The sequence below is a fragment of the Strigops habroptila genome, chromosome 11 (assembly GCF_004027225.2).
Source record: "Strigops habroptila isolate Jane chromosome 11, bStrHab1.2.pri, whole genome shotgun sequence".
NCBI lineage: Eukaryota > Metazoa > Chordata > Aves > Psittaciformes > Psittacidae > Strigops > Strigops habroptila.
In genome coordinates this window covers 35,844,568-35,854,173 of record NC_046360.1, presented here as the reverse complement: position 1 = coordinate 35,854,173, position 9,606 = coordinate 35,844,568, and the positions used below count along the sequence as shown (strand labels likewise).

The 9,606-nt window shown below is 66.5% G+C and overlaps 2 protein-coding genes across 2 annotated transcripts; both read left to right on the top strand.

The window, feature by feature from the left end:
• The first annotated feature begins 584 nt into the window (after window positions 1–584).
• On the top strand, window positions 585–2,390 carry LOC115614916 (epidermal differentiation-specific protein-like). Its single transcript, XM_030502422.1, has one exon. It carries the CDS (start codon window positions 1,215–1,217, stop codon window positions 2,271–2,273), a length of 1,059 nt encoding a protein of 352 aa, XP_030358282.1. The 5' UTR covers window positions 585–1,214; the 3' UTR covers window positions 2,274–2,390.
• A 744-nt stretch (window positions 2,391–3,134) lies between these two features.
• QARS1 (glutaminyl-tRNA synthetase 1) lies at window positions 3,135–8,987 on the top strand. The gene is made up of 24 exons (XM_030502387.1): window positions 3,135–3,310; window positions 3,684–3,831; window positions 3,908–4,017; window positions 4,106–4,181; window positions 4,400–4,464; window positions 4,662–4,715; window positions 4,925–4,982; window positions 5,068–5,139; window positions 5,258–5,343; window positions 5,510–5,596; window positions 5,688–5,787; window positions 5,879–5,957; window positions 6,081–6,189; window positions 6,272–6,402; window positions 6,520–6,612; window positions 6,745–6,882; window positions 6,956–7,043; window positions 7,123–7,266; window positions 7,338–7,442; window positions 7,754–7,846; window positions 8,104–8,231; window positions 8,365–8,431; window positions 8,580–8,705; window positions 8,802–8,987. The coding sequence occupies exons 1-24, from the start codon at window positions 3,155–3,157 to the stop codon at window positions 8,850–8,852; spliced, it is 2,364 nt and encodes a 787-aa protein (XP_030358247.1). The 5' UTR covers window positions 3,135–3,154; the 3' UTR covers window positions 8,853–8,987.
• Window positions 8,988–9,606: the final 619 nt, after the last annotated feature.

Sequence of the window (9,606 nt, the reverse complement as noted above, 5' to 3'; positions counted from 1 at the left end):
TGGGGGTCAGGGATGTGGGGACACTTGGGTTCCTGTCTCGGGGTGACTCGGAGGGGACAGGCAGCCGGGTCAGCGGGGTCTGCATCCTCTTCCACTGCAGGATGTACCAAACCCAGGTTTCCTTGTGGGACTGGGGCACCCAATGCAGACAGGGCTGGCCCTGCTTTCAAGACCCAAGGGACAGATTTCAGCTATTGGGGGCTTTTGGGGTCCTGGCTGTCCCCAGACTATAGTGGGGGCTGCTGGGGGTGGGTCAGGATCCAGCCATACCCCACCGGGAGCTGCTTGTGTTGACTTCGGGGCTCTCTGCTCCCTGTGCTGCGCTGCAGGGACAGCCCAGGGCTGGAGAGGGTTGAGGAGATGGGGAGAGATGAGGCAGCCCCTAAGTCCCACCATGTAGCTGGGAGAAGACAGAGGCTCAAGCTGCCTGCACCCGGTCCCAAAGGGGTGCCAGCCGAAGGGGTACACGTGCCCTGTGCCCCATCCCACAGCTCCAGCTCCAGCCAGTGACATGGGTATCCGCACGGTGCCGTGAGGAAGCCCCTGGCACGCCATGCCGGGGTGGCTGCCAGCTGTCCCTGTGCCCTGGCTGCATGTCAGCATCCCGACGTGCCCGGTGCTGGCACCCATCACCCTCCAGCAGCGCCGTGGGCACCCAGTGGCCGTGCTGCCCGTGGAGGGACAAGGAGGGAGAGGTGCCAGCATCTGCCTGGGCCAACATGGAGCACGGCACTGGGGCAGCAATGCCGTGCCAGGGGGGCATGTCCTGCACCCGCAGTCATTGGGGTGCCAAAGGGGCTTGTCTCGGGGCGAGCCGGCAGTTCCTGCCCCACCGGCAACACGCACCGTAATTAGCAGGGGCAGGGCGGAAGCACGGGCGCTAATTGGGGATGACTCGTTAGTGCTGGAGCGCTGCATGCCCGGGGCATGGCCGGACTTTCCGGCAGGGCTGGTCTGCGGGGCCGGTTGACATCCCGGTGCACCGGGGCCTGGCTGGGTCCCCGCTGGGTGAGCACCGTCATCACCTCCCGTTCGTGTCACAGCACATCCCATCCTACCACCTTCTGTAAAAGACACGGCACAGGCTGGTGCTGACGGTGAGAGCGGCTGGAGGTGGGCAAAGAAGAGGCAGAGACAGGGATAAGGGGAAGTTAGGGGGCCGTTTGCTGTGCAGGCTTACCCCTCGGGTTCCCTGGAGCCCCCCGCTGGGCACCATGAACCGGATCACGGTGTATGAGCGCGCCAACTTTGAGGGGCTGAGCCGGGAGTTCACCTGCGACGTGCCCGACCTGCACGAGCTGGATTTTGGGGACTGCATCTCCTCCCTGAAGGTTGTGGGGCAGCCCTGGATCGCCTACACCGACCCCAAGTACGAGGGGGAGCCGCACGCCTTCGAGGAGGGTGAGTACCCCTCCATAGAGCGACCCAACAGCTTCTCAGCGCTGCGCCTTGTGCACCACGACCTGGGGGACCCCCAGATCACCCTCTATGAACACCCCAACTTCCAAGGCGCCTGCAAGGTGGTGACAGAGGAGACCAACTTGGCCTACGGGTACTTCAATGACCGGGTGGCATCTCATGTGGTGCAGCGAGGGGTCTGGCTGCTGTACCAGCACCCCGGCCGCGGTGGTTGGCACTGCCTGGCATGGCCCGGTGAGCATCTCGCTGACTATAAACTGGAGCTGAACTTCCAGTCTCGGCTGTCCCATCTGCGCCCGCTGCGGCCAGGGCGGCCCCTGGTCTCGGCGCGTCTCCTCTGGAAGGAGAAGAAGATAGAGGACGAGCGGGAGGTGCTGGTGGATGAGGTCGAGGGGGTGAATGAGACGGAGTCGGAGCAAGTGCTGGCGGCCAGCAGCAGCCGGGAGTACGGCACCACGCTCTGGCAGAGCTTCCACTTCAGCAACGCCACCAGCCTCAGAGCCGGGCTGTCCTTCACGCTCACCGTGGAAGCCTCCAACATCTTCACGGTGCAGAAAGGGCACAGTGAATCCAGCACCCGCAGGGAGCGGGTGGAAGTGCAGCTCCCGGCCAAGATCCCCCCGCGCACGGCGCTCAGCATCCAGGTGCTGCGGAAGGAGGTGACGCTCTCCGTGCCCGTCCTGCTCACCATCACCCAGAATGAAACCGTGCGTACGGAGATGGGCGAGTACCGCAGCGTCTCCGGTACCAACATCAGTGCCCGCTATAGCTTGAAGCCTCTGCCGGCGGCAGGCAGGGAGCAGGCAGCCGCTGAGGGGACAGAACCGGTGCCAGACACCGGGATGGAGCTGTAGCTGTGTGGGACCGGCGGGGACACCGGCGCTGTCTGCCCACGGAGGAACCAGGACTCGCCGTGTCTGGCCGTGGCCGGTGGCTTCGGCCGGCAGGACCTGATGTTTTCACTTCCCTCTTCCTGCTGCGTGTAGACAATAAACCCCTTTCCCAACCGCCCGGATTTGCGGCTGCTGGGGCCGGAGTGGGAGCGGGCTTGGGGGGAATGGGAGACACTGGGCTGAGGGGGGCACGGGGCTGAGGGAGCTGGAGGACATCGGGGAGAGCTGGGGACACCAGGCTGGGGGGGCACAGGGATGAGGGAGCTGGGGAACCCCAGGCTGAGGGAAGCAGGGAACACCGGGCTAGGGGGGAGACTGGGCTGGGAAAACCAGGGCACTGCAGGCTGGGGGAGCCGGGGGACACGGGGGAGAGCTGGGGACAGGGCGCTGGGAGGGGGCCACCAGACTGGGGAGACATTGGACTTGGGGGGCCAAGGGCCATCAGGCTGGAAGAGCCGGGGAAAGCAGGTATTGGACCGGGAGGACAGCGGGCGGAGGAGACACCGGTTTGGAGGGGACACGGGCCTGCGGGAGCCGCCGGGTGCGGGACGGGCGGTGCGGGAGGAGCGCGGGGCGGGGGGGCGTGGCCTGACACACTCAGAGGCCCCGCCCCAAACCCCGCCCCCCACGTGTCTGCCGCCGCCGCCGCCTGTCTCTTTAAATGATGCAACCGCCCGCAGCCTTGGCCCCGCCCCCTGCGCGTCTATTGGCGGAGCCGGCGCCGAGCTCCCCACATTCCTCGCTGCCGATTGGCTCCAGCTGTGACAGCGACACGCCCTCCCCATTCCGATTGGCCGGGCGTGGCCCCGCCCCGCCGCGCGGGCGGTGGCGGCGGCGGCAGCATGGCGGCGGCGGCAGCGGCGGCGGGGACGATGGCGCCGGAGGAGGCGGAGGAAGCGCTCGGGCTGTTTACCGGCATCGGCCTCAGCGAGGCCAAAGCGCGAGAGACGCTGCGGAACGGGGCGCTCAGCGCTCTGCTCCGCCGCGCCGTGCTGCAGGTGCGCCCGCACGGCCCTCGGTTCCCGTGTCCCTCAGTCCCCCGGTTCCCGTGTCCCCCGGTTCCCCGGTCCCCCGGTTCCCGTGTCCCGCGGTCACTTGGTCCCCGGTCCCCCGGTTCCCGACTCCCCTGGTTCTTGGGTCCCTCGGTTCCCTGATCCTCCGGTTCTCCAGTCACTCAGTCCCCCGGTTCCCCGGTCTCCCGGTCCCCGGTACGGCGCCGTTACCCCCGGGACCCCGCTCCCTCTCCGGGATCCACCCCCCCCCGGCCCCACCGAGCAGCCTCAGCCCTTGGCGTTCCCCCACCACCACCTCCGTTTCGCCGGTGCTGAGCCCCGGGCCCGCCCTGACGCTTCCCCCGGGCGGTCCCGGCAGGCTCAGAGCGCGCTGGGCCCGGCCCTGGACAAAGCCACCGGGATGCTGCTGTACAACGCGGCCGCCCGGCTCCGGGACCCGAAGCACCTCGGCTTCCTCGTCGGCTACATCACCCGCAGGGAGATCCTCACCGACCTGCAGCTCAGCGGTACTGTGCAGTGCCGGGACCCCCACCCCGGTACCGGCGGGGATGTCCCCGTTCATCATCCCCTCTCTGTCCCCAGCCGCCCTGGAGTACGTGCGGAACCACCCCCTGGAGCCCCTGGATGCGGCGGACTTCGAGCGGGCCTGCGGCGTGGGGGTCTGCGTCACCCCCGAGCAGATCGAGGAGGCGGTGAGAGGGGCTGGAGGGGCGGCGGGGGGGACACCGGGTCGTGCTCCTGCTTGCCCCATTCACCCCCAGTCCTCGTCCTGCTCCCCAGGTAGAGGCGGTGATCAGCGAGCACCGAGCGGAGCTGCTGGCCGAGCGCTACCACTTCAACATGGGGCTGCTGATGGGTGAGTGTGGGGCGCTGGGGCGGACTCTGCCATCGCTGCTGCCTCCTCCCTGCACCCTGAGAGCCAGCCCTTTGCCATGGGCTGCCCCAGACCCAACTGCTGTGCCACAGCCCACCCAGCAGGGCTGAGGGCGGTGGTTGTGGTGCCCTGTGCCGGGGCCAGCCCTCCCGCCGCTGTCTGTGGCTGTGCCCCTCGCCCATGGCGTGCCCTGTCCGCAGGGGAGGCGCGGAGCCGGCTGCGGTGGGCCGATGGGAAGACCATCAAGAATGAGGTGGATCTGCAGGTAGGTGCGAGGGCAGCGGGTCAGGGGTGCTTGGGGTGCTGTCCCCTGTTTGGTGCCATGCCCAGCGTGGGGCCTCCGGGCCTGTCACATAGGAGGGACCAGTGCTGGACACATCCTGCAGGGCTGGGTGAGGGCCACCTCCAGGGCTTGGGGCATCAGGAGCCTTTTCTACTCCTGTCTGTGCCTCTTTTCTTCAGGTGCTGCATTTGCTGGGGCCAAAGACAGAAGCTGACCTGGAAAAGAAGCCGAAGGTGAGGAGGAGGAGGAGGAGAAGGGAGAGACTGGGCACTGGGATGGTGTTGTCCTGCTGAGTGACAAGGCAGGATCCCCAATAGCTGCGCTGGGCTCAGCTGCCACCATGGTCAGGGGTCTGAGGGAGCACTGGGAGCAGCAGGCTGGGCCGGGAGGGGAAGATGCGTGCTGGCGCCGGGCACTCAGGATGCTCTGCTGGTCCCTGCAGGCTGCAAAGGCCCGGCCAGCCCCGGTGGAGAAGCAGAAGGCGGCTGTGGTGGAGAATGGTGAGAGACTGCCCTGCTATGGGCAGCTTCCCCAGCCCTTTGGGACCTGCCTCCTGCCCCTGCTCAGCCCTGTCTCTCCCTGCAGGCGAGGTGGGCACAGAGACACGGTCCCTGCTGGAGCAGCTGCGGGGAGAAGCCCTCAAATTCCACAAGCCGGGTGAGCGCGAGGAGCCACTGCTGTGTGTGTGGGACCAGCCTGGCGCCGTGTCCTTCCCCACCACTGCTGGGCTTGGCTCAGTTTGGGTGCTGCAGCCCTGAGCATCCTCTGCCCGCAGGAGAGAACTACAAGACGGAGGGTTATGTGGTGACCCCCAACACCATGGCTCTGCTGAAGCAGCACTTGGCAATCACGGGTGGGCAGGTGAGGCCGTGTCCCCCAGACCAGTGGTTCCCTGTGGTGGTGGCACTGCTGTGCTGTGGGTGGGCTGGCGTGGGGACATGGCCAGCGCCCCTGTGGCACAGGGGGCTCTGTGGGATCAGCAGGGGATCATGTCAGTGCCCCCAGAGGCATCCGTTTCCCCCTGCAGGTGCGGACACGGTTCCCTCCTGAGCCCAACGGGATCCTGCACATCGGCCATGCCAAAGCCATCAACTTCAACTTTGGCTATGCCAAGGTGAGAAGCTCCCCAGCTCCTGCCTCCCCTGGCTGCTCGGCCTGGCCCTGCGGTCCCTCAGGGAGCAGCTGCCCACTGTCCCCATTCCCAGGCCAACGGTGGCGTGTGCTTCCTGCGCTATGACGACACCAACCCCGAGAAGGAGGAGGAGAAGTACTTCACCGCCATCCGGGACATGGTGGAGTGGCTGGGTACGGCTCGGGATGGGGAGGGCAGGGTCAGGCCAGGCGCTGCTGGGTCCTGGGGGTGCCTCCAACTGTTGTGTTTCCCCCATACCCACAGGGTACCAGCCCTATGCAGTGACCCACGCGTCAGATTACTTTGACCAGCTCTATGCTTGGGCCCTGGAGCTCATCCGCAGGTGAGTGTTCTGGGGCAGAATGGATGTACCAGCATGGTGCAGATGTCCTGCGCCATGGCCAGGGTTCTCCCTCGCCCATGGGATGGGTCACTTGTGTCTGGTGACGGCATTTCCCCTCTATAGGGGCCAGGCATACGTCTGCCATCAGAAGGTCGAGGAGATCAAGGGCCACAACCCACCACCCTCTCCATGGCGGGACCGGCCGGTGGAGGAGTCGCTCGTGCTCTTCGAGGTGCTCCTGGCTGGGCACAGGCACTGTGTGCCGGTGGGGTCCGGGTCCTGGGCTCAGCTGACAGCTTCCCCCTGCCCCACAGGACATGCGGAAGGGCAAGTTTGGGGAAGGAGAGGCCACGCTGCGGATGAAGCTGGTGATGGAGGACGGGAAGATGGACCCTGTTGCGTACCGTGTCAAGTTTACTCCGCACCACCGCACCGGGGACAAGTGGTAGGGAGGGTCTGTGGTGTCCAGATGTGTGGATCTGCATCTCCCGGGAGGAGGGAGGTGTTGGGATGGGAGCAGCACCGGGCTCTGCCCCAGGGCTGACTGTGTCTGCCTTTGCAGGTGCATCTACCCCACGTACGACTACACACACTGCCTCTGCGACTCCATCGAGCACATCACGCACTCCCTCTGCACCAAGGAGTTCCAGGCCAGGTGAGCACCATGCACAGCATGGCCCATAGCTGGGACGGACCTGGTGGGGCAACTGGCCATGTCCTGGTGGCTGCCCAAGTGCTGGGGGACGGAGTGTCCATGGATGGGTGTGAGGCTGAACCTCCATGGCAGGCGCTCCTCCTACTTCTGGCTGTGCAACGCTCTGGATGTCTACTGCCCCGTGCAATGGGAGTACGGGCGCCTGAACCTGCTCTACACTGTCGTATCCAAGAGGAAAATCATCCGGCTGGTGGAGACAGGTGCTGTGAGGTAGGAGCAGGGCCAGCAGCCAGCGGGGTCTCACCCGGGGCAGTGCCTGGCTGTCACACTGGTGTCTCCTCAGGGACTGGGATGACCCACGGCTCTTCACGCTGACAGCCCTGCGCCGGCGAGGCTTCCCCCCCGAGGCCATCAACAACTTCTGTGCCCGGGTAAGTGCTGGGGATAGGATGGGATGGGGCAGATGGATGTCCCCCCTGGACGGTGTGGTGACAGCAGGCTGTCCCAAAGGTCGGTGTGACGGTGGCCCAGGCGACAATGGAGCCACATCTCCTGGAGGCGTGTGCTCGGGAGGTGCTGAACGAGCAGGCCCCCCGTGCCATGGCCGTCCTGGAGCCCCTCAAGGTCACTATCACCAACTTCCCTGCCTCAAAGGTGAGACTGCTGCGGGCTGGGGTGGGAGTGGGGTTCCCCAGGGTCAGCATTCACCCCCTCCTTCTCCCCAGGCACTTGAGGTCCTTGTGCCCAACTTCCCAGCCGATGAGAGCCAGGGTTTTCACAAAGTGCCCTTCCAGCCCACTGTCTACATCGAGGAGACGGACTTCAGGGAGGTGAGCTGGGCACACCGGGCCGTGCTGCCCTTGCTCTTGCATGGGGCATGGGCTGCGACTCCCAAACATGCCCCCAGCTCTGATGGGCACCAGGGAAATGCTCCTTGCCCTCAGCCGGGCTGGGACATGTCCAACTAATGGTGCGCACACGTGGCCTGTGTGCTGGGGGATGTCCTGCAGCAACATTGCAGTTCAAACAGTCCTGGGACAGCAGGAGTGGGAGGAATACAGTCATGGGGATGGAGACGTGTGGAGGGGGGGACCTGCTGCCCGTGCTGGGACACCTCATGCAGCCAGGAACTCTCTCACAGGAGATGGACAAGGGCTACAAGCGCTTGGCCCCCGGGCAGCCGGTGGGGCTGCGCCACGCTGGGTACGTCATCGCTGTCCAGAACATCATCAAGGTGAGTGGCTCTGGGCACTGGTGACATGAGGGTGGGCTGTGGGATGTGAGGACATGGCCATGCCCCAAAGGGAGGGATGTGATGGTTGTGTTGGGCTGGGTGCTGAGGGCACAGTGTGGGTACAGGCTGCCTGTGCACCTCATACAGCAGGGAGCAAGGTGGCCCTGAGCGGGAGGGCTGGTGGTTCAGCCCCATAACTACCCTGTGCGATGGGGCTGCGGGCTGAAGGCTCAGTTCACCTCCTTTCTCTCCCTCAGGACGCCAGCGGGCGCGTGGTGGAGCTGGAGGTGACTTGCACCAAGTCGGACATGGCAGAGAAGCCCAAAGCCTTCATCCACTGGGTGTCGGAGCCGCTGGCGTGTGAAGTGCGGCTCTATGAGCGGCTGTGAGTACCTGCTGACACACAGAGGTGTGAGAACAAGCTCTGCTTTGCGGTGCCAGGAGCTGCTGCCATGGGGCACTATGGGGCACCACCTCCCCTCGCCCCATGGCTGTGGGATGACACTATCTCATGGCAGGTTTTTGCACAAAAACCCCGAGGACCCATCGGAGGTGCCCGGTGGCTTCTTGAGTGACCTCAACCCTGTGAGTAGCAGCAGGAGCTGGGGCCCTCCTGCACCCACACCCATGGCACCCACTTCCATGTGCCCCCAGCCCCTTCCTGCTGTGTCCCTGGGGGCAGAGGGGCTGTGGAGGGGGCAGAGGAGCCCACTGAACTGCTTCCCCCTGCCAGGACTCCCTGCGTGTGGTCCCCAACGCCCTGGTCGACAGCTCCGTCCTCTCTGCCCGTCCCTTCGACAAATTCCAGTTTGAGCGGCTGGGTTACTTCTCCGTGGATCCCGACAGCAAGGAGGGGAAGGTGAGCCTTAAGGAAGGGGCCATGTGGCTCCCAGCACCCAACTTGGGGCTCCCCATCTACCATGGGGCTCCGGGCTAACCCTCTGCCTCTCCCCAGATGGTGTTCAACCGGACGGTGACACTGAAGGAGGACCCCGGCAAGGCTTGAGGGACCCACTGCTGCCGCCCCACTGTGATGCTGCTTCCCGGGGTGTCCCTGCGCACCCCCAGTGCCGCCGTGCCTTGGTGCAGCCCCCCCGGGGTGCCCCACAGCATGGCCTCAATAAACTGAGCATCCCAGCCCTGTCCTGCACTGTCACTGCATTGGGATGCTGGTGTTGGGGGTCTCCTCGAGGGGTTGGGGTCTGTCGGGAGCTGGGGACCCCTCGGGGGCTGCAGCTCGGCCCGGGCTGGGGTCGGGGGTGCCGGGGTGGGCTGGAGGCGGGTCCCCGGGACCCGCCATGGTGCCGGCAGGGCGCGGGCGGCGGGACGGTGCGCACGCTGTGTACAAACACCGGCCGAGCGCCGGCCCCGCTTAAGGTGGACTCGAGCAGGGTGTCCCCTGCCCGGCCCCGGGACGGGGGTCACAGGGGTATCCCTGCGGGACCGGCGTGTCCCCCCTGCCCTGACCCCGGCACCGGGACCCCGGGCCCTGCCGCGGGTGTTGGGGGGCTCACCCCGGCCCCACGGGCCACCTTAAGGGGCAGCGGGGACGGGGCGGCCGCGCCGAGCACATGGGCACGTTAAAGCAGCCCCGGCCCGGCCCCACGGCGCGGAGGGGACTCTTCGCTCGTCGGTCCCGCCCGCGGGCACTGGCAGAGCGCGGCCACTGGCAGAGCGCGGCCACCGCCGGTACCGGCCGCGGGAGCCCCAGCGCTCTTCCCCGCGGAGCCGCTACGCGGGGTCTCGCCCCGCCATGGGGC

Excerpts from the sequence above, each read along its gene's own strand:
- LOC115614916 (XM_030502422.1), top strand. The coding sequence starts at position 1,215 with ATGAACCGGATCACGGTGTATGAGCGCGCCAACTTTGAGGGGCTGAGC.
- QARS1 (XM_030502387.1), top strand. The coding sequence starts at position 3,155 with ATGGCGGCGGCGGCAGCGGCGGCGGGGACGATGGCGCCGGAGGAGGCG. Across the intron at positions 5,597-5,687 it reads TCAACTTTGGCTATGCCAAG|GCCAACGGTGGCGTGTGCTT; the intron begins GTGAGAAGCTCC and ends CCCCATTCCCAG. Across the intron at positions 7,044-7,122 it reads TCAACAACTTCTGTGCCCGG|GTCGGTGTGACGGTGGCCCA; the intron begins GTAAGTGCTGGG and ends GCTGTCCCAAAG.